Raw genomic sequence first — 24,823 nt, 5'->3', positions numbered from 1 at the left:
TGCCTATTCCTTCTATCCCAGAAGCAAACACTTGTGTCAACTGTGTGCATTGATTCTTACATGTTTACTTATTGCACTTGTTATATTGCTTTGTGTTGACAATTATCCATGAGATATATATGTTGAAGTTGAAAGCAACCGCTGAAACTTATATCTTCCTTTCTGTTGCTTCAATGCCTTTACTTTGAATTTATTGCTTTATGAGTAACTCTTATGCAAGTCTTATTGATGCTTGTCTTGAAAGTATTATTCATGAAAAGTCTTTGCTATATGATTCTTCGAATCGCTGCATTCATCTCATATGCTTTACAATAGTATGATCAAGATTATGATAACATGTCACTTCAGAAATTATCTTTGTTATCGTTTACCTACTCGAGGGCGAGTAGGAACTAAGCTTGGGGATGGTTGATACGTCTCAAACGTATCTATAATTTCTTATGTTCCATGCTACTTTTATGATGATACTCACATGTTTTATACACATTTTATGTCATTATTATGCATTTTCCGGAACTAACCTATTGACGAGATGCCGAAGTGCCGCTTGCTTTGTTTTCGCTGTTTTTGGTTTCAGAAATCCTAGTAAGGAAATATTCTCGGAATCGGACGAAATCAACGCCCAGCATCTTAGAATTCCACGGAGCTTCCAGAACACCCGAGAGCCGCCAGAGGAGAGCCACAGGCCCACCAGATGATAGGGCGGCGCGGCCAGGGCCTGGGCCGCGCCCCCCTATTGTGTGGTCGCCCCGTCAGCCTTCCGACTCCGCCTCTTCGCCTATTTAAAGGTCCCTGACCTAAAACCTTGATACGGAAAAGTCACGGTACGAGAAACCTTCCAGAGCCGCCGCCATCGCGAAGCCAAGATCTGGGGGACAGGAGTCTCTGTTTCGGCACGCCGCCGGGACGGGGAAGTGCCCCCGGAAGGCTTCTCCATCAACACCACCGCCATCTCCATCAACGTTGTTGTCTCCCATGAGGAGGGAGTAGTTCTCCATCGAGGCTAAGGGCTGTACCGGTAGCTATGTGGTTAATCTCTCTCCTATGTACTTCAATACAATGATCTCATGAGCTGCCTTACATGATTGAGATTCATATGAGTTTTGTATCACTATTAGTCTATGTGCTACTCTTGTGATGTTATTAAAGTAGTCTATTCCTCCTTCACGGTGTAATGGTGACAGTGTGTGCATCGTGTAGTACTTGGCGTAGGCTATGATCATTATCTCTTGTAGGTTATGGAGTTAATTATTACCATGATAGTATTGATGTGATTTATTCCCCCTTCGTAGTGTGATGGTGACAGTGTGCATGCTATGTTAGTACTCGGTTTAAATTGCAAAGATCTATTATGCTCTAAAGGTTACTTAAATATGAATGTCGAATGTTGTGGAGCTTGTTAACTCCGGCATTGAGGTGCTCTCGTAGCCCTACACAACGGATGGTGTTCATTATCAAACAAGAGTATTTGTAGCACAAAGGAAGAGAACTTATTTATTTATGTGATCAATGTTGAGAGTGTCCACTAGTGAAAGTATGATTCCTAGGCCTTGTTTCCAAATACTGCAATCGTCGCTTGTTTACTGTTTTACTGCATCTTTACTTCCTGTAATATTACTACCATCAGCTGCACGCCAGCAAGCACTTTTCTCAGCGCTAGTTACTACTGCTCATATTCATTCATACCACTTGTATTTCACTATCTCTTCGCCGAACTAGTGCACCTATACATCTGACAAGTGTATTAGGTGTGTTGGGGACACAAGAGACTTCTTGTATTGTGATCGCAGGGTTGCTTGAGAGGGATATCTTTGACCTCTTCCTCCCTGAGTTCGATAAACCTTGGGTGATCCACTTAAGGGAAACTTGCTGCTGTTCTACAAACCTCTGCTCTTGGAGGCCCAACACTGTCTACAAGAATAGAAGCACCCGTAGACATCAAGACCCTGCGACGTATGAAGAAGCAATGATGAGCCCAGATTCCAACAAATGGCAAGAAGCCATGAAATCCGAAATGGGATCCATGTATGATAACGAAGTATGGACTTTGGTAGACTTACCTGATAGCCGCAAGGCTGTCGAGAATAAATGGATCTTCAAAAGAAAAACATATGCTGATGGTAATATTACTGTCTATAAAGCTCGACTTGTCGCAAAGGGTTTCCGACAAATTCAAGGAGTTGACTACGATGAGACTTTCTCACCTGTAGCGAAGCTAAAGTCTGTGAGGATTTTGTTAGCAATAGCTGCATTTTTCGATTATGAGATTTGGCAGATGGATGTCAAAACGGCATTCCTTAATGGTGACATTGAGGAAGAGTTGTATATGGTACAACCCAAAGTTTTTGTCGATCCTAAAAATGCTGACAAGGTATGCAAACTTCAGCGCTCCATTTATGGACTGAAGCAAGCATCCCGGAGTTGGAACCGACGCTTTGATAAGGTGATCAAAGACTTCGGGTTTATACAGACTCATGGTGAGGCATGTATTTACAAGAAAGCGAGTGGGAGCTGTGTAGCATTCCTGATATTATATGTAGATGACATATTATTGATTGGGAATGATATAGAACTATTAAGCAGTATTAAAGGTTAGTTGAATAAGTGTTTTTCAATGAAAGACCTTGGTGAAGCAGCGTACATTTTAGGCATCAAGATTTATAGAGATAGATCAAGATGCCTAATAGGGCTTTCACAGAGTACATACCTGGACAAGATTCTAAAGAAGTTTAGAATTGATGAAAGCAAGAAAGGGGTATTGCCTATGTTGCCAGGTAAGGTCTTGACTAAAACTCAAGGTCCGGCTACGGCAGAAGAAAGAGAGAGGATGAACAAGATCCCCTATGCCTCGGCAGTAGGCTCTATCATGTATGCCATGCTGTGTACTAGACCGGATATCGCACATGCTGTTAGTTTGACCAGCAGATATCAGAGTGATCCAGGAATGGAACACTCGGACAGCGGTCAAGAATATCCTGAAGTACTTGAAAAGGACTAAGGATATGTTTCTTTGTTATGGCGGTGACCAAGAGCTCGTTGTAACCAGTTACACCGATGCAAGTTGGAACACTGATCCTGATGACTCTAAGTCTCAGTTTGGGTACGTGTTTATATTGAATGGTGATGCAGTAAGATGGATGAGTTCCAAGCAGTGCACGGTGGCGAAGTCTTCAACTTAATCTGAATACATAGCGGCTTCGGAGGCTTCATCGGAAGCGGTATGGATGAAGAGGTTCATTATTGAGCTTGGTGTGGTTCCTAGTGCATTGGACCCATTAGTCAGCTATTGTGACAACATGGGTGCCATCGCCAATGCACAAGAACCAATGTCACACAAGAAGCTGAAGCATATCAAGCTGCGTTTTCACTCGATTCGCGAGTACATCGAAGATGGTGAAGCAAAGATTTGCAAAGTACACACAGATCTAAATGTGGCAGATCCATTGACTAAAGCTCCCCCCAGGGCAAAGCATGACCAACACCAGAATGCCATGGATGTTAGGTACCTTACAATGTAATCTAGATTATTGACTCTAGTGCAAGTAGGAGACTGTTGGAGATATGCCCAAGAGGCAATAATAAAGTGGTTATTATAATATCTTTGTGTTTATGATAAATGTTTGCATACCATGCTATAATTGTATTAACCGAAACATTGATACATGTGTGTTATGTAAACAACAAGAATTCCCTAGTAAGCCTTTTGTATAACTAGCTTGCTGACTAATAGATGATCATGGTTTCATGATCATGAACATTGGATGTTATTAATAACAAGGTTATGTAATTGGATGAATGATATAATGGACACACACCCAAATAAGCGTAGCATGAGATCAAGTCATTAAGTTCAACTTGCTATAAGCTTTCGATACATAGTTACCTAGTCCTTCGACCATGAGATCATGTAAATCACTTACACCGGAAGGATGCTTTGATTACATCAAACGCCATTGCGTAAATGGGTGGTTATAAAGATGGGATTAAGTATTTGGAAAGTGTGAGTTGAGGCATATGGATCAATAGTGGGATTTGTCCATCCCGATGACGGATAGATATACTTTGGGCCCTCTCGATGGAATGTCGTCTAATTAGCTTGCAAGGATGTGACTGGGTCACAAGAGATGACATACCACGGTATGAGTAAAGAGTACTTGTCGGTAACGAGGTTGAACTAGGTATGGAGATATCGATGATCGAACCTCGGACAAGTAAAGTATCGCGTGACAAAGGGAATCGGTATCGTATGTAAATGGTTCAATCGATCACTGATTTATTGCTGAATGTGTGGGAGCCATTATGGATCTCCAGATCCCGCTATTGGTTATTGGGCGGAGAGGAGTCTCGACCATGTCTGCATAGTTCACGAACCGTAGGGTGACGCGCTTAAGGTTCGATGTCGCATAAGTAGATTCGGAATATGAGATGGAGACGAAGTTTGTTCGGAGTCTCGAATGGGATCCAGGACATCACGAGGAGGTCCGGAGAATAATATTCATATATGGGAAGTCACTTTCCGGGGTTCAGGAAAGTTCTGGTGTTTTGATCGGAGCTTCTAGAGGGTCACCAGTGGGTCCACCACCCCGGGAGGGGCCACATAGGCGCCACATGGCATGGTGGGTCCTGCCCACTATGACATGTAGGCCCAGGCCGGCCCACCCCTAGAGATAAGATCTATCTCTAATTTAAATGGTTTAAATCTAGAGATAAGACATATCTCCTAATTTAAAGGGTTTAAATGAAGAGATAAGGGGATAGGCTTGGGGGAAGATATCCTCCCCCCATGCGCCGGCCAAGGGAGAGGTGGGGCCAAGGGGGGAACCCCAGGCCGACCCCTCCACCTATATAAAGAGGGGACGGGGTGGCCGGCCAAACCACCCCTAACATCAAACCCTGGCCGCCCCCTCTCTCCTCCATACAACTGCTCCGGCTTAGGCGAAGCCCTGCAGTTTTACTCCTCCAACACCACCACCACGTCGTCGTGCTGCTGGGATTCCGTGGAGATCTACCACACCTCCGCTGCTCGCTGGAACGGGGAGAGGACGGGATTCATCGACACCGTACGCACGGCCAAGTATGGAAGTGCTGCCGGATTGCAGCACAGACGATCGACTACATCAACAACAAGATCTAATCTCGTAGGCTTTGGAATCTTCGAGGGTTAGTCTCATGATCTTCTCGTTGCTTCGATCTTGGTAGATTAGATCTTGCTTCTTCCTAGATTGGATCTTGGTTTTTGTTCATGTTCACGGTAGAATTTTTTGTTTTCCATGCAACGAACCCATCAAAAATAATGCATGCCAGTAATGAAGTTGGGATGGCATTAGTCACCGTACATCCATTGTCGATTCATCTGCATTATATAAGTATATCAAAAATCATTAATTACACAACATCATGGACATATGAGTGACCAAATTAATTAATATTCAAGTTCATCACATAAAACTAAGTTTTTTTATTAAAAAAGAAGAGGCTCACCGAGGTGGTGCCGGCTAGGGGTCGACGCTGGTGATCGACGGCGGTGAGGACGGGGACGATACTAAAACCAACAAATCATACTTTAATTTGAGCTCAAATTTCATATAAAAATAATGAAATCCCTTCATTGAATACCTTGCTAGTACTAAAAAAATAATACGAGTTAAACTAGCAAAGAAATTAGCTAAATTAGGAATGCCGGAAGAAAGGATGATATTGCTAACCCTTGGATAGATGGGTGCCGTCAATCTTTATAAATTGTGGAGCAAAATGAAGATTTGTTGGAGTGTGAGAGGTGCAAAATATTTGAAAGTAGGAGAGAAGGAAAAAATGAGATGCAGGGATCGGGCTGAAGAAATAGGGCAGGGACCCTTTAGTACCGGTTCTTCAGATGAACCGGTACTAAAGGTGTAGCTCTGACCCCACCTCTGCCTCAAAATTGGAACTATAAAAGAGACGAATTTTTCAGACCTGGTACACTGGTACCCACTTTTAAACACCTAGCAAAAATCGTATTTATAAGTTTCAAAAAAATCATGGAAACAACCTGGATGTAGAGACTGGATACAAGTATCCACATGTATTTTTTGAAAAACTTAAATATGGTACAAAAATCATAAAAGATTTTGGCTTCATACCAAGTTCCAAATCTTGAAACTTAAACACGACGATTTGTGATCTTGTGATTTTTGTAATGGTAGTAATTATTTATAACTTGCTAAGAAAATGTGCAACTGTAAGGTTTGATTAGTAAACCTTACTAGATCAAATCGTCAAATCATCAAATGGTAGTAATTAGTTATTCAAACCGTGATTAGTAAACTTGGATAAACCTGATGGGGAGGGGGAAGGGATGCACTCAAGGTTTGATGATTTGATCCAAAAGCTCCATTGGATTGGATCACGCTCTAACTTGATGATCTCTCGTTTGATGATACAGAATCACAAATTCTCAAACTACTAGATCCATTACATGTTTGATACTCTACTGCAAACCTTTCAGCCATGTCAGCGGCCGTACGCGCGTGTCTGGAGCCCGAACCCGAAGGGGAACAAGGGATCGTACCGCGCATCGCCGACGTTCATCGGCAGCTGCTCGACCGATCAGAACCACGTGCGCGCCAGCTTCCCGGTGAAGCCGAAGTCGCCGAACAGCACGTCGCTCACGCCCTGCCCCTCCGTCCCCGGCAGCCACGCCGCCACCAGCGCGTCGATCGCGCCCATGTACGGCTCCACCACCAGAGGCCTGCCGGAGACCAGCACCACGCACTGGTGGAAAAAGGGGCTTTGATCGCGGTTGGCAACTGCCATTAGTCGCGGTGGCGCAACCGCGACCAAAGTAGCGCGACTAAAGGCCACCCCCTTTAGTCGCGGTTCCTTACGAACCGCGACTAAAGGCCCGTCCACGTGGGCCGCAGGCGAGCGCCAGGGCGGAGGCCCTTTAGTCGCGGTTCTTCTGGCCAACCGCGACTAAAGGCCTCCGCAGGGTTTAGGGTTTAGCCCCCTCCCCCTAAATCTGGTTTCTTTTTAATTTGTATTATTTTATTTCTTTTGGGTTTTAATTTTGAAGGAGTTTCACATATTCTACGGTATTGTATACATACATGCATATGAATGTACAATTTCAAACAAATTTGAAATTAGAACCAAAAAGAATTCAAGAGGAATATACAATATATATTCAATATCGGATGACCATATACAATATATATTCAATATCGGATGACCATATACAATTTTGAACAAGTTAGTTACAAATTCTGGTGCATATAAAGTTCTACGTCATCGTAATAGTGTTCTCCTCTAGGATCGATGACTTCCCTCGCCAACCATCCAGCTAGTTCCTCTTGAAGTGGTCGGAAGCGAGCTTCTAGACTAAGCGTCTTCCGGAGGTTATTCCTCAGGATGTTGTTCTCACACTTCTGGTCCCGCTCATTGCAGTATCTCCGGATCCTCTCACAAACATAGTATCCACATAGATTGGTCCCCGGTGGCTGAGTATCCCCAGTCGTCCGCACTGCCATTTTAAAATTTAGCTCTTTTTTGAATTCACCGACCTTGGTATCTACGAACCGTCTCCAAACCCTACGAGGCAAAGAAAATTAAATAAACAAGAGAGTTATTAATTAGTTACTTGATATTAGGAAATGATGAACGAAATAGGCCGATCGATATAGAGCGCAAATGAATGAAAATAATTACTTTTGCATCATTTTTCTCATGTCGCCCCAAAGCGCCGGATCCATATTCAGAGAGTCGTGGACGAGAACTGAGGAGGTCTGAACTTTAATTACCATAAGAATCCAGTGGAACCCGCGGACACGATACATGCACAGTCATGCATAACTCATCGATTAGCCACATACCATGCATGGAGTAAACAAAAGAGAATGTGCTCAAGACAGAAACACTCACCCAAAATGGTAAGGAAATAGAATATCACTTTTCTGTTGCTGTTTTCTAATAAACCGCCACAGTTCTTCCTCCACGTCGGCGGGGTGGTGTTCTAACACATATGAATTAACGATGTGTGGGTCAATGAACCCAACATCATGGATGTTCCTTATTCGCATTTCCCGCTTCTTCATTCTGCATAATAGCGTACACAACAAGATAGTTAGGACAATATATATATATATATATATATATATATATATATATATATATATATATATATATATGTGCAGGCAATGAACGAGATGGGGTAGAAATTAATAAATCACTTACGTAACGTAGCAACTGATGATAGATTTGTCGAGGTCGCGCAGATTGAACAGCTGGAACAATTCACTCAGAGGAATTTGTACGCAGTAACGTTTGATGTGATGCTCATATCTAACTTCCGCATAGATATAGTCTTTGGCGTCTTTATGTTTTATGTAACCCTTGTACCAATTTACCAGACCTTTCATTTGTCGAGGTAGATCCTCTTCCTGCGCAGGCTCGATGAGAGGGCCATTCTTCACATATGTAAATACTACGGCCTTCATTGGCGCCTCATCAAGGCCTAACAGTGCACGAAGAGTGATACCTAAGTCGGCCGCTTGTTCTCTGGCACTTTCTACAGTCAATCCATGTGCTGCCGCAACTGCTATGATATCGGGGCATCCGGACCGGCGGCTTGCACTATGAGCGGGGCGATCGATTGTTTACTTTGTTCCCCGAGCTGGGCAACTTCTTTCCCCCTTTCTAATTTTGTCTCGGCCTCGTCCTCCAAGGCTTTCTTCTCCGCAGACTCTTGGTTCCTCTTGAACGCGAGTGCTTGCCTACGAAGTTCACGTAAATAGTCGTCAGTGCAGATTCTTCGCGGCTTGGGACGGTGTGTTCAAAAATGACTTAGCCCACTCGCTTTCCTTGTCGAATATACCGGCTTGGGCTCGCCCTCTATTTTCTTCTTGACGCTCGCCTTCCATTTCTCTAAATCAGCAGCCGCGCCCGCCTCGACTTCCTCGGCACTACTTTCCCAAGGCCTCGTGGGGAGAGGCTTCAGTGATACCTCCGGTACCTTTGTTTTCTTAGGTACGTAAGGGTCCGGGTTAATAACCCAGGACTGCTTCGCTTCTTCGCCGGAGGTGGATTGGGGGCGGTACCGGTGTCCGATCACCCGCCGGACGAGGATCGGGGGCGGCGTCGGCGACGTGAATGAGGTGTATTAGGTGAAGCACCACCGCCACCGTCACCGCCACCGCCACCGTCACCGCCACCGCCACCGCCACCGTCACCGCCACCGCCACCACCACCACCGTACGGGGTGGACTTGTTGGCGCCTCGCCTCGGAAACTTGATAAATTTCTTCTGCCATAGAATGAACTCGGCGCTTGACATCTCCAAGTCTTTTCACCCCTTCAGTGTGTAGCAATGTCAATGTCCAGTGTCCTCAAACCCTTGGACTATCTCCTCCACCGTGACACGAGCATAGCCATCTTGAATGGGGTTGTTGTGCCTGGAGTGCTCCAGGTGGTAAAGCACTGCCGATGGCTACCTTCATGGACATGTTCCCGATAGGATAATACAGATGACATGCTTTCATCTCCTTTATATCGTCCACGGGGTAGCGAGGAGGCTCCGGTGCAGTACTTTCGACCACCAGCAGAGGCTCCGGTGCAGTAATTTCGATCGTCGGTGCACCAGCCGGTGAGGCCTCCGTGGAAGCCACGCTGCTTCTTCTCCGCTGCTGGCTTCCGAGATCCATTGGATGATCTTCATGCTGCGCCCGAGCTGCATCTCTTTCGGCTACTAGTACACTCACGGTTTTCTTCATCACATCCATTTCCGTTACCAACTTCGCCACAACATCCGCATCCCGATCCATCTTTCTCTTACGGCTTCAGTAACCGTACGGGTCATCTTTCCGGGGAACCCTAGTTTCCACGGAATGTCCCCGGGCATGCCTCGTACACGTCCTCCGTGTTCAGGATTCCCGAGGGCTTTTGTCGTGGCGTCGTTCTCTCTGTTGAACTTGATCCTCCCCTCTTGAGCATCCCTCATTGCCTCAATAAGGTTTTTGGTGGGTGTAATTATTTTGCCCTGGTAAACACACTCCCCTGTCTCCCGGGTTCGGCGATCCCCCATGCCCGTACCACCAGCTTTTGGCCCTTGGGTCCCATCCCTCCGTACACGGACGGATTCCTCGCGTCCTCAGCTCGTTCTCCATCTTCTCCCACCTAGGCTGCCAAAAGCGATACCCTCCTGGCCCCATTTTATGATTGTACTCCTTCTTGGCCGCATTTTCCTTATTTTTTTCGATAGTTCAAGGAACTGCTCCGATTTCTTTTGCTTCACAAATTCTGGCCAATCATGTTGCGAGTTTCTCATATTGTCCTTTGAAATCCGGAGTCTTGCCCTGGTTGACAAAGTCATGGGCTAGATTTTGCTTGTATTTCCGGAATGCGTTGGCCATCCTAGAAAGAGCGAATCTGTTTGACTAGCTTGCGCCTCTTCTTGTTTTCCGCAATCTTGTTACCCTCCTCATCGTATTTGCGGCATTCCGGAGGTAGAACGAAATGTTCCATAAGCTTGTTGAAGCAATCTTTTTTTCTCTCTTATCGACAAAAGTGAAACCAACACGTGCCTTCTTTGGCTCATTCCACTCCTGGCGGGTGATCGAGACGTTGTCTCTAATAACGGCTCCGCATTGGCCGACAAACTTGGTGGCGTTCTTGCTGGGCTCCAGCCGTCTGCCGGCTGCTTCGTCGACAACATCGATGGTGCATGTTTCTCCTACTTTCATCGTCTTGGTTGCGCCACGCTTTGACGACGTACTCGATTTTTTCGACGATCCGGCCGAGGGCTAAAATAAGAAAGAGAGTCGCGCGCGTTAGTACACACACATTTATTCAAATCAGTTAGTTGTATCACCATACGCTCAATATGTATATATATATACCTCGGCGCCGGAGGTGGTTGCTACTTCCAATTGAAGATCGTCGTTTATCGACGTTTCTTCGGCATCATCTTGCTGACGGCGCCCTTCATCTTCACCCTCAAGGTTCAGATAAGAAGAGATATCATCTTCTTCTTCTCCGGTCGGCACAAATGGAATATCGCCATTTATGATGCCGAACATATGGTCTTCAGCGTCCGGATCATAGTTGTCCAGAATCGGGTCAGCTCTATCGTCCGCCATATGTCAGTCCCGAAAACATGTAGTAAAAACAAATTAATTGTGTATATGCCAGCATTATCATATCTCTTCTACATATACAGAGAGAGGGCGACGAGGGAGGCGAGAGGGGGACGCGTGTTATATGCGGACGATCGACCTCGCAGTGACCGCGTGACCGAGAGACCGGTGGCGGTGGCGAACCGGTGGCGAAAGGGCGGTGGCGGTGCCGACGACACATAACCCTCGCCGCCCCCTCTCGATCCCAAAAAAAACACCGCGCGTACGGAGGGGGAGACGTGCGCTGCCGGCCCCCTCCGTATACGCGCGGTGGTAGCTAGTCACCGTGGCAGCGCGTTCCCATGCCGAGGTGGGCGCCGTCGGTGGGGAGAAGGACGACGTTACGGGGAATTTTTAAGTCAAAATTGTAGTTCTTTTGAGTCAATCTTTTTTAAGTCAAAATCTTTTTTAAGTCAAAATTTTTAGTTTATTTTGAGACAAAATCTTTTGGGGACGACGGTACGGTGCCGACACAATCTTTTTTAAGTCAAAATTTTAAGTCAATTTTTAGTTTATTTTGAGACAAAAATTTTAAGTCGATTTTTAGTTATTTTTTGTTTTAAAATTAACAAGAAAAAAAACAAAAAAAAAACGGCCCGCGGCCCCCGGCCTTCTCTCCCTCAGACTCTCTCTGACTCTCTCTCTCTGCGCGCAGGTCGTCGTCTCTCCCGGCGACGCGGCGGCGGCGCCCCTCTACGGACGGACTCGAGGGCGCGGCGGCGGCGGCGCCGCCCCTCTACGCGGCGGCGGCGCCCCTCTACGGACTCGAGGGCGGCGGCGGCGGCGGTTGTTTTACACGGCGGATCGAAGACGGGCGCGGCACGTACGGCGAGGGCGCGACGGGGGCGCGGCGACGCTACGGCGGCGAGGTACGGCGACGACGGCGCGCGGTACGGCGGCGAGGTACGGCGAGGACGGCGACGACGGCGCAGCTCTGCAGGGGCGACGAAGAACTGGCGCGCGGCGAAAACAAGAGGAAGAAGAAGAACTGGCGCGGCCGTTCGCGGCGCCAGTATATATAGGACCCCTCTTTAGTCGCGGTTGGGGTGGCAAACCGCGACTAAAGGTATGCTAGTCGCGGTTTGCCACCCCAACCGCGACTAAAGGGTATTTTCGCCGGGTTTTCGTTTCCCGCGGAGAAATACCCTTTAGTCGCGGTTGGCGAGGCCAACCGCGACTAAAGGTATTTTTTCAAATTACTTTTCTTTTTCAAATTACTTTTCTTTTTCAAACTGTTAAAAATAAAACTAATTCAATTCAAATTCTTAAAAATACAAATAATATATCAAAAAAATCAGAAAAATAAAACTAATTCAATTCAAATTCTTAAAAATACAAATAATATATCAAAAAAATCAGAAAAATAAAACTTATTCAATTCAAATTCTTAAAAATACAAATAATATATCAAAAAAATCAGAAAAATAAAACTAATTCAATTCAAATTCTTAAAAATACAAATAATATATCAAAAAAATCAGAAAAATAAAACTAATTCAATTCAAAATTTTAAAAATACAAATTATATATCAAAAAAATCAGAAAAATAAAACTAATTCATTTCTTCCCTGTCTTCCCGCCTCTTTCCGCCGACCCCCTCTTCCCTCCTTGTCTTCCCGCCATTTCTTCCCTGTCTTCCCGCCTCTTTCTTCCCGCCAATTGTTTCCCGCCAATTTCTTCCGGCCTCTTTCTTCCCGCCAATTTTTTCCCGCCAATTTCTTCCCGCCACTTTCTCCCCGCCTCTTTCTTCCCGCCTCCCGTCTTCCCGCTCCCATTTTTCCCGCCATTTGTCACTACATATAGGTAGCCCGGCTTGGCCAGCATCACATCTCTACAATCTCTCATCACTCTCTCATGGCTTCCACCGCACCCACTCTAACCTACCAGCAGGTGGAGGAGCTTTGCGCTCGAACTACCCTTGCCCTCCGGGCTACCGCGTCCCTGCCGGCCTGGAGCCTAGCGCCGGCGGCGTGCCGGTCCCTCCCGTCCCTCGTGGTACCGCGCGCCGGCGGCCATCACGAACCACTACTACCTCGACCTCACGCCGGAGCAGCGGATGAATCCCCGCCGGCATCCCGATAACCAGCATACTTGGGACGCCTTCTTCATCAATCGGCGTGAGAGGGCGCTCGCCGGTATGAGGAGGACGGTCCGCCTCCCGGAAACTTCCACGAGGCCGGCCGTCGGCTATGGTGGTACGGCCGGACTCTGCAGAGCGTCATGGACTACATCACGGCCGGCGATATCCCCCGCCTGCGCTACCCTCAGTTCGAGCCACGAGCGCCGCCCGACGACAGCGACGATAGCAGCGACGACGACGCCGGCAACTTAGAAGGCGACGACTACCAGTACAACGGCGGCGGCTATGAAGACTACGAGTATGCATATTATACGCCTAGGCAGGAGTATGACTAAATCACTCCAAATTTCATGTATGCAGGAGTATGACTTAGTCACTCCAAATTTCCTATATGCAGGAGTATGACTTAGTCACTCCAAATTTCATGTATGTAGGAGTATGACTTAGTCACTCCAAATTTCATGTATCATCAGTGCTCTCTCGAGTCAATTGAATCATTCGAAAATGGACACCAAACACATCACGGGTAATATAATTCACATGATTCATTCAACAAAGTTTGGTACAATAAATTATTACACATCATTTCTTCCCTTGTGTCCCCGCTTGCTTACGATTGTGCCGTATCCATGGAGCATCCTCATCATTTAACTTAATGCTTGGGTCGGTGTTCACTTTGAAGGGCGGAATTTCAGCAAACATATTATAATCTTCCGACATGTCCGTCTTGTCCTCCAATCCCACGATGTTTCTTTTCCCCGAAAGAACAATGTGGCGCTTTGGATCATCGCATGATGTACTGATCGTTTTCTTATCTTTCCGTTTCCTCGGTTTGCTACTCATGTCCTTCACATAGAAAACCTGAGCGACATCTTTCGCTAGGACGAATGGTTCGTCAAGATAACCAAGATTGTTGAAATCCACCATTGTCATTCCGTATTGCTGGTCCACCTTTACCCCACCTCCTGTTAGCTTGAACCATTTGCACCGGAACAAAGGGACCCTAAAGGAGGGTCCATAGTCAAGTTCCCATATCTCCTCTATGTAACCATAATATGTGACCTTTTGCCCATTCTCGGTTGCTGCATCAAAGCGGACACCACTGTTTTGGTTGGTGCTCTTTTTATCTTGGGCGATCGTGTAAAATGTATTCCCATTTATCTCGTACCCTTGGAAAGTCGTTATAGTCGAAGATGGTGTCTTGGCCAACATGTACAGACTGATCTACAACCTTATTGTCACTCATTAAATGTTTTCTCAACCAACCGCCGAAAGTCTCCATGTGGGCCTTCCTAATCCAGGATTCGGGCTTCCCGAGGTTGTCCGAGCGTAAAATATTCTTGTGTTTCTCAAAGTACGGAGCCACCAAGCTGGAATTGGTCGAACTCGTGTGGTGTGCTTCAGTCGAGAATGGCCGTCCATACATATCATTGATTTCCTTCCGATCGTGCCTTTTCCACTTAGTCTCCCCTCGTGCCGCGATTGAGGAAGACCAATCGGCTTAAGGTCGGGAACAAAGTCAACACAAAACTCAATTACCTCCTCATTTCCATAGCCCTTGGCGATGCTTCCTTCTGGCCTAGCACGGTTACGAACATATTTCTTTAATACTCCCATGAACCTCTCGAAGGGGAACATATTGTGTAGAAATACAGGACCGAGAATGGAAATCTCATCGACTAGGTGAACCAGGAGGTGCGTCATAATATTGAAGAAGGATGGCGGGAACACCAACTCGAAACCGACAAGACATTGGATCACATCGTTCGTAACCGTGGTAGAACTTCTGGATTGATTACCTTCCGAGAGATTGCATTGAGGAATGCACATAGCTTCACAATGGCTACTCGAACATTTTCCGGCAGGAGCCCCTCAAAGCAATCGGAAGCAATTGCGTCATAATCACGTGGCAGTCGTGAGACTTCAGGTTTTGGAACTTTTTCTCCGCCATGTTTATTATTCCCTTTATATTGGACGAGAATCCCGACGGGACCTTCATACTGCTCAGGCATTCAAAAAAGATGACCTTCTCTTCTTTGGTCAGAGCGTAGCTGGCACGACCTTGAAACCGTTCCGGATGCCGGTCATCAGGGTCTTTCAAACTTTGCCTGGTCCTGCCGTGCTTCCTTTGTATCATTTGACTTCCCATACACGCCCAAGAAGCTTAGGATGTTCACGCAAATATTCTTCGTAACGTGCATCACGTCGATTGCAGAGCGGACTTCTAGGACTTTCCAATATTCTAGCTCCCAGAATATAGATTTCTTCTTCCACATGGCTACGTGCCCGTCAGCTCCCTTCGGAACTGATTGTCCGCCAGGACCCTGTCCAAAGATGACTTTCAAACTCTTGACCATATCAAATACCTCAGCACCAGCAGTGTTCCGCGAGGCTTCGGCCGGTGATCTGCCTTGCCGTTGTAATGCTTGCCTTTCTTTCTTACTCGGATGACCTTTCGGAAGAAATCGACGATGCCCAAGGTACACGTTCTTCTTACAATTTGGCAAATGTACACTTTCAGTCTCATGTAAGCAGTGCGTGCATGCATTGTACCCCTTATTTGACAGTCCCGAAAGGTTACTAAGAGCAGGCCAATCGTTGATGGTTACGAAAAGCAACGCTCGTAGGTCAAATTCCTCTTCTTTGTGCTCATCCCACACACGGACACCAGGTCTGCCCCACAGCTGTAAAAGTTCATCAACTAATGGCCTTAGGTACACATCGATGTCGTTGCCGGGTTGCTTCGGACCTTGGATGAGCACTGGCATCATAATGAACTTCCGCTTCATGCACAACCAAGGAGGAAGGTTGTAGATGCATAGAGTCACGGGCCAGGTACTATGGCTGGAGCTCGCTCGCCAAAAGGATTCATGCCATCCGTACTTAGACCAAATCTTATGTTCCTTGCGTCAGCTGCAAAATCTTTGAACTCTCTGTCGATCTTTCTCCATTGCGTTCCATCTGCGGGGTGTCTCAACTCCCCGTCCGACTTACGGTCCTCTTTGTGCCATCGCAACAACTTGGCATGCTCTTTGTTCCTAAACAGACGTTTCAACCGTGGTATTATAGGAGCATACCACATCACCTTGGCGGGAACCCTCTTCCTGGGTTTCTGGCCCTCAACATCGTCACCAGGGTCATCGCCTCTGATCTTATAACGCAATGCGGTGCATACCGGGCATTCATTCAAATTCTCGTATTCACCGCGGTAGAGGATGCGATCGTTGATGCATGCATGTATCTTCGTAACCTCTAAACCTAGAGGGCAGACAACCTTCTTTGCTTCGTACGTAGTGGCGGGCAACTCGTTATTCTTTGGAAACATATTCTTCAACATTTTCAGCAAGTTTTCAAATGCCGAGTCAGCTACACCTGCCTGTGCCTTCCATCTCAGCAAATCCAAGTGTGCAGCCCAGCTTTTTCAGACCATCATCGCATCCGGGGTACAGCGCCTTCCCGTGATCCTCTAACATGCGATCCAAATTCTCCCTCTCTTTTTCAGTTTCGCAGCGTCTCCGTGCATCAGCAATGGTCCGACCAAGATCATCAACGGGATCCTCTTCTTCACCTTCCCCTTCACCTTCCCCTTCACCTTCAAGCATCCTCCATGAAAGTATCACCGAAATGAGAAAGATAGCTTTCATCGATGAAATCATCCCCTTCTTCATCTTCTTCCATTATAACCCCTCTTTCTCCATGCTTGGTCCAACAATTATAGCTTGGCATGAAACCGTGCCGAAGCAGGTGCATGTGAACATCTCTTGAGGAAGAGTAACCCTTCCGATTCTTACACTTAACACATGGACAGATAACAAAACCCCCCGCTTGTTCGCATTAGCCACTACGAGGAAATCTTTCAAACCCGTACTGAACTCGCCGGAGAGTCGGTTACCGTACATCCATTGCCGATTCATCTGCATTATTATAATATAAAATATATAATTAACCATCATGCATTTGTTAAACTAACTAGCTACAAACAATATAAATTAAACAATGAACTACACACACATGCATATTGTATCAATGACGACACATCAAAGGTTCAAGTTGCTAACCGCGATCGAGGAGGAAAAAATAAATGAGAAAGCTCAAATGTGGCTCCAACACTTCATATCATGTTTGTTTCATGCTCTTGGGGCATTTCATCAAACACCTTATGTGCATAAGAGGAACCAAAAGCAAACCTAACACTCACTTGTGAAGTTTGTGAAGAGAATGGCTCCAAATGGCTAAGTGTTGGCTGCTGGATGGGTATATATAGGGGAGGGGCTTTAGTCCCGGTTGGCCTGGCCAACCGCGACTAAAGGCCTTCGAGCACTTTTAGTCGCGGTTGGCCTGGCCAACCGCAACTAAAGCCCCCCACGTGCACCAGCTGGCCACCGTGCGCCCTGGGCCCAGGCCTTTGGTCGCGGTTCGCCACACGAACCGCGACTAAAGACCCCATTAGTCGCGGTTCCTTTACCTTCGCGACTTATGGGGCTTCCCGGAAGCCTGTTTTTCTACCAGTGACGGCGCACCGGACGCTGCCGCACACATCCCGGATCACGCTTGGCCCTGGCGCCGGGATGGTGAGGTTGTGGTTGTCGCCGAACGACTCGGCGTAGGGCGGCTCGCCGACGACCACGACGGCGTAGTCGAAGTGGGCCTCGTTCTGCCGCATGAAGCCGGCGTCGGGGTTCTCGGTGTAGACCACCTCCGTGCCGTGCCCCACGGCGCGCTTGATGCCTTCGAGGATCGTAGTCCCTGCGTGCGTTCACATTATTAGTAAGATTCAGATGAGCGTACGGTGCCAGTTTCGATCTTGATCCTTACCGGTGGTGAGGTTGTTGCCGCCGACGCCCTGCCAGGTGATGGTCCAGCCGCCGCACTGGTAGCCGAGGTTGTGGGCGTGGCTGCCGGCGACCAGGATGGTGCCGGCATTCTTGGGCAGCGGCAGGAGCGGTTTCTCGCCGGGCTTGCCGTTCTTGAGCAGGACGAGGGACTTCCTCACGGCCTCCCGCGCCAGGTCGCGGTGCTCCTGTTTACCAAGCTCGCCGGCGAGGCTGTTGTCGGCGTAAGGGTTCTCGAAGAGGCCCATGGTGAACTTGACACGGAGGATCCGACGGACGGCGTCGTCGATCCGGCTCATTGGAATGGTGCCGTTCTTCACCAACGTGCTGAGGTCGTCGATGAACTCTGTGTACGTGTACGGGATCATGATCTGAAAGACGTGATCGGCCGGATGTTAAGTTGTACACTCACAGTAACAGTTGCAGTGGTGAACTTGACACATGATCAGTACCCACTCACCATGTCAATGCCGGCCATAATCGACAGCTTGACGGACAGCATGTAGTCGGCACCTTTAGGTGTCGTTATCCTCTCAATCCCTCCCCAATCCGAGATCACGAAACCCTGAAGGGGTCGAAAGGTTCTTAACAGATTCTATGAAATGAACAGATTGCAGAGAGAAATCAAGAGAGAGACCCTGAATCTGAGCGTGGTTTTGAGGAAGTCGGTGATGAGGAAACGGTTGGCGTGCATCTTGGCGCCGTTCCAGCCAGAGAAAGAGACCATGACGGTGGAGACGCCCTGGGCGACGGCGGTGTAGTAGGGCGGCATGTGGACGCTGAGCAGCTCGTGGAAGGTGGCCGCCGTGTCGCCCTCGTTGGCACCGCCGGCCGTGCCGCCGTCGCCGACGTAGTGCTTCGAGCACGCCGCGACGTTGCGCTTCCCGCCGCCGGCCACGAACGGCGCGCCGCGGCGGCCGCCCGAGGGGATCTCGCCCTGGAGGCCCGAGATGACGGAGGCCATGAGCTGCACCACCTTGGGGTCCTCGCTGAAGCTCTCGTAGCACCGGCCCCACCTGGGGTCCCTGCACACCGCCACGCACGGAGCGAACACGTACGGGATCCCCGTCGCCCTCACCTCCAGCGCCGTCGCCGCTCCGATCTTCTTCGCTAGCTCCGGGTCCCTGCACCACCAAGTTTTCGTTTTATACTCACACACCTATAGGTAACACAAGCTGCATTGCGGATTTTGAGTATAGTTAGCATCTCTAACCATTAATCGGTCACGCTGGCTAAAATTTCGGTTTTACTCCTCTAAATTGCACCTAGCCAAAAACCTAGCCGAGTATAACTTCTGTCCTCCCACACGCGCTGGCGCTCTTCCCCTCCACCCCGCTACACCACCAGCGATGTCTCTGTTGACCACCAATAGCCTTCCCCAACATCTTGAACCCTCTGCCGCGCTCCCGCACCACCCAGAGTCGCTCGTTGTCACCGAAGTCGACCGATATCTCCGTCGTCGCCGTCGCATCGATTTCTCTGACTTGGTGCAAAAGGAGCCACAACGAGCTCGATTTTGTGCAAAATAGAGAAGATGGTGGAGAGAGATGCCATTGTTCGGCTACAGAGCTAGCGCCGCAGGAATCGAGAGGGAGATCAGCGAAATCCCGACTTACGTATTTCGGTTGCGATGAGCTTCGTGTGCAACCGACGACCAAGGTTGGAGTGGCATCTTCGTCCACCGAGCTCCGCCGGTCGCATTCAACCCGCATGCCGGCATGCAGCTTCGGCGCTAGCTCTATGACATCGGCTGACGATCTGACCTTCTCTACCCGCCAAGTGTTCAACTATTTTTCTAGGTGGGTTTCTTTTTTTGCTTCGTCAATTAAATTTAACATAGGTAAATGTATAATTTAGATGAAGAGGTTGACGGAGTTCATCTTCGACGACTCTTGGTCAGAGGAGGAGGAAGAAGAAGACGACGATGACTTCGAGATGGCCATGTTTGTGATCTTGAAGACGAGTTTCGCCGGCCGAGAGTAGGATCCCAATTCAGCCCTACATCCGAGAAGGAGCGAAGAGCCACGCCAAGCTTATGAGAGATTACTTCAACCCTGATGCAACCTATGCGGAAAGGTATTTTTTCTCTCGCGCTTTCGGATGCGTAGGAGTCTCTTCCTCACTATTGCAAAAGTCGTGTAGAAGTATGATGATTTGTTTAAGTTGAGGAGGAGTGTACCAAGGAAGATCAGTGCAACCCCACTGAAAGTGTACCATTGTTATTCGGGGTGCTTGCCTATGGGTGTTCGAGTGCGAAGCTTGTTGGGGGAGAGGCTTCAACTTGCAACTATGAAGTCAATGACCATTAATACATGATGGGTTACTATCTTGTAGATGGCATCTATACTCCATGGGGTCACCTTTGTGAAGACAATCCGTCGTCCTAATGCAAGAGTTGACAAGAAAGGACATGGAGAGGGCTTTCGGTGTGCTTCAGAAGAGGTTTGCCATTGTTTGTTTCTCTGCTAAGTATTGAGAACATATGAAAAATAATGACATGTTGTATCATCTTGCATAACATAATCATTGAAGAAGAGAGTGACATGGGAGAACAGAACTCTTGGTACATCTCCAATGGAGACCCAGAACACGATGCAAACATGGTTGAGCCAGAAAACGATGCAAACATGGTTAAAGCGCCGAATGCATACTCACTTGCGATCCTTTTGAGAATCACTTACTGACATAGGCATCCCAAATGGGCCTGCCTAATATAGTACCCGGGGTTTATTGAAGGCCCACTACCCGAAGAATAAGAAGACTCGACAGCCCAAGATGTATTTAAGGAAAAGATAGAGTTGTAATAGGAAGTGTTATTTGTAAATCGGCGGGATGAGTTAGAAACCGTCCCGGACTCTGTAATCCTTGTATAGCACGAATCCCTCGGCTCCACCTATATAAAGGGGGGGTCGAGGGACGAGAGGATCATCGAATCATTGTACGCAAACCCTAGTTTTCATATTCGTCGAGTACTTTTCGGCTGAAACCTTCGAGATCTACTTGCCCTCTACTTCTAACTAAACCCTAGCCTATAATCCATAGGCATTGACAAGTTAATCCCTTGTCAATTGGCGCCGTCTGTGGGAATTAGAGGCGTAAGGATCTGATCTCGATGGCACGTTCAAGATCTTCGACATCGTCAACCGGGAGCAACACTATGGATCGAGGTAAACGGATCGCTACGGTCCTGTTGATTTTGTTCCTCACCCACCCTCCCGTTTGGATGCATATGCGTATATGGCGGAGCCCTTGGAGATGACGTTCGGAAGGTTCCACTTTCGCGTCAAGAAAGAAGGATCGTATCGTGTCGAAATTCCGATTTCGTCGGGATCGTCGGCGGTCGATTCTGAATTTTCAAGCTATGCATCATCAACTGAGTCAGAAGAAGAAACTTCGGCAACACGCTACGTCAGCACCGAGCAAGAGAGAAACTCGCCAAGATCTTCGACAACGCATCGTCTGGGTCATCTGCGGACTCATATATAAGCGATGGCTCAAGCGATGTCGACAATTACGACTTCGTCGACAAATCTCTCACAGTGGGCAAGGTCTTCATCAATCTCAACAATGATGTCACCGAACCCAACATAGATCTGAGTACAAAATATCATCGGATTTATGCTATCGAAGATCAAGAGGAAACATCGGAGGCTTTCGATCAATTGGGAAATCCTTTTGTCGATCCCTCGGATCTAAGGAGAGGTATGGGCACTAAATATGTCGGGCCCACACCACGCGTCGAGTCCAACTTCCACGAGCAGCTCGGGATAGAGCGGCAAAAGCCATAGATGGTTCAGAACCAATGACGACAACGGCTACGGCTCAAGAGCTGCAAGCTTATCAATATATGCTCGCACGAACTGCCCGAGAAATAGAAAAACGGACGGCTGAGCTAAACGGGAGAAAGGAGGCAGCACGCATCCGGCGAGAGAAGAGGCGGATCTAAGTGGACAATCTAGAGTTTCGGGTGATAGCCACGGGGAGGCTCGGAACGAGAGGAAGATCAAGGCTACAACACATACCCGAAGCGGACGAGAGAGTACTTGGTTCAAAACCTCGACATGTCCTTTATGTCGATAGATACAAGAGGAAATATTATCCCTAGGACACCGGAAGCTGGGTATATGGCGACACAAGCTTACATCCTCGCATCCAAGCCACCCCCGGGAGATCCAAGGGAAACATTATACAACATGGCATTGGCAGGAGTTGGAGCTATGGGGACGGCGTTCGTAGCAACGCCTCCCGAAGGAGCAGCAAGGCAAAATAGTCCACGACCTGCGGCGGTAACGGCGGCAGCTCCGGAAGGACCAAGTGGAGCAAGAGACACGGGAGTACAAGCAAGGGTCGACAGAGCAAGGCAAAGCGAGAAGAGATCATCGGCAGTCCCGGAGCTTAATGACGAGGATATGTGTGGTCTACCTTGTTTCACGAGAAGAGTCCGAAAAACTCGAGTCCCCTCGGGATTCAAGTTACCCGATCACTTCAAAAAGTTCGACGGCCCGCAAGACCCGGAGGAGCGGCTAATCGATTACCTCGAGACGGTAAAGCTAGCTGGAGGAACTAGAGCAACAGCCATGCAAAGTATTCGGGTGCACCTAAGTGGAGCCGCACGATCTTGGATCAAAAAACTTCCGCCGGGATCCATCGACAGTGCGGGAAAGTTTCGAGGACGTTTTCGTCAAAAACTTCAGATCCACATGCAAAAAGCCTGCATCGTTGGAAGAGCTGAGGGCGTGTCGACAAAAGCCGGATGAGTCAATGAGAAAATACATCCAAAGGTGGAACATCATAAAAAACTCGGCGAGAAAATATATCGACGAGAGAGCAATAGATGCGTTTGTCGCGAGGAATCGGGCGCGGAGATTTTGTCGAGGACTTGGGAAGGACCAATCCAAAAACGGTATCCGCGTTGATGGAGATAGCAAATAGATGGGCGGACGGAGAAGACGCTGTCCACAATAAACGACACAGGTCGCCGGAGGAGGACCGTAGTCGAAATTATCGAACGAGGCGACGATTTCCTCGGCGGTATCCGAGTTACGACGCCCCGGGGCAAATTTCGGCGAGGATTTCGGTCAAATACGGGAGCAAGCAACGAGAGATGATTATCGGAGAAGCAATGAGCAGCGAGGCGATAATAGGGACGACTCCGTAACGAGGCAAAATAGTGGGCCAAGGTTTCCACGACCTTTTATGTCTCCCGAAGAAATGCTGAACGGACCGTGCCGGATGCATTTTTTCCTCGATAGCAATGGGAAAAGACAGTCGGGACACCTGCGGAAAGATTGTCGAAATTTCCAAGCAATGTTCAGATGTGCCAGAAAACGCTCACGCACGAGCAGCACAGAGAAACCCTCGGGAGCCTAGGAGCGAAATTCATCTACCGCCACCTCCCGCGATTACAGAAGGCAATCAACACCAGCTCAGAATAGCGGCAGCACCAGCACCACCACCCTATGTTGATCCTAACTCCAACGGAGCAGTGTCGATGATTCAGAAGGGAAGGCCATCCAATAGAGCTCAAAAAGTAATCTCGCGACGAGTGTTCATGGCAGAGAAAATGCCTCCACCAACGAGTTGAGTACCTCAATTGGTCGGGACAAGACATCGGCTTCACCATAGCGGACCACCCGCAGCAAGTTCCTCGACCGGGGCGGTCGGCACTCATTGCGCCGGCGGTTATCGCGAGGATTTGACGTTTCTCGAGTATTCATAGATGGTGGCAGCAGCTTAAACCTCATGTATGCAGATACATTGAGGAAGATGAACATATCCTTAGCAAACCTGAAGCCAACAGACACAAGGTTCCACGGCATCACACCAGAGAAACCAAGTTACCCATTGGGGAAGATCAACCTCGACGTTCGAGTTTGGAACCGAGAAAATTATAGAATCGAGAAGTCTGGAGTTTGAAGTCGTGGATTTCCCATCGCGAGTACCACGCTTTGTTGGGACGACCAGCATACGCTAGATTTATGGCGGTACCACACTATACATACCTGTTATGGAGATTGCCTGGACCCAAGGGACCAATCACGGTCAAAGGGAGTTTTGCTTTAGGCGATAAGTGCGACAAGGATTTCCATCGATTGTCGGAAACCTTCGGGATGCAAGCGGAATACTTGGCGTCGAAGAGCATGACCGATTACGACGTGCGCCGGACGTCGGAAGGCCAAACAAGGAATCAACTTTCAACACGAGAGAAAAATTCTAAGGAGGTGCGGATTCACCCGACGGATCCAAAAAAGACGACATCCATTGCAAACAACATGGATATCGCATAGGAAAGCGCGCTCGTCGAGTTCCTCCGTGAGAACTGGAAAATCTTCGCATGGTGTCCAGCTGACATGCCGGGAGTACCCGGGGAACTTGCCGAGCACCACCTAAATTTGGATCCAACGGCGAAACCAATCGAGACAACCTTTGCGGCGCTTTCGAGAACCAAACCGCAAATCCATGCTATCAGAAATAAATCGACTAGAGGAAGCTGGTTTTATCGGAGAGATATCTACGGAAGCCACATGGGTAGCTAACCCGGTGATGGTGCCAAAGAAAAACACGACGAGTCCTTCGCATGTGCGTCGACTTCACGTGTCTCAACAAACATTGCCCTAAGGATCACTTTCCCCTCCCAAGGATCGATCAAATTATCGACTCCACGGCAGGTTGTGAACGTCTTTCCTTTTTGGATGCATACTGCGGTTATAACCAGATCAGACTAAAAGAAGATGATGAAGCCAAGACAGCGTTTATTACACCTTACGG

The 24,823-nt window shown here is 48.0% G+C and overlaps 1 protein-coding gene across 1 annotated transcript in view; it reads right to left on the bottom strand.

The window, feature by feature from the left end:
- Nucleotides 1–6,585: 6,585 nt before the first annotated feature.
- The window catches only part of LOC124666624 (beta-glucosidase BoGH3B-like), a 29,461-nt gene continuing 11,223 nt past the window's right edge, over nt 6,586–24,823 (bottom strand). The window contains exons 3-7 of the mRNA XM_047203963.1: nt 18,693–19,179; nt 18,516–18,620; nt 18,039–18,426; nt 17,740–17,969; nt 6,586–6,750 (exon numbers count right to left, since the gene is read on the bottom strand). Coding sequence (XP_047059919.1) covers nt 6,586–6,750; nt 17,740–17,969; nt 18,039–18,426; nt 18,516–18,620; nt 18,693–19,179 — 1,375 coding nt within the window. The remainder of the gene's footprint in view (nt 6,751–17,739; nt 17,970–18,038; nt 18,427–18,515; nt 18,621–18,692; nt 19,180–24,823) is intronic.

The sequence above is a fragment of the Lolium rigidum genome, chromosome 6 (assembly GCF_022539505.1).
Source record: "Lolium rigidum isolate FL_2022 chromosome 6, APGP_CSIRO_Lrig_0.1, whole genome shotgun sequence".
Lineage (NCBI taxonomy): Eukaryota > Viridiplantae > Streptophyta > Magnoliopsida > Poales > Poaceae > Lolium > Lolium rigidum.
This window is presented reverse-complemented; position numbering and strand designations above follow the sequence as displayed.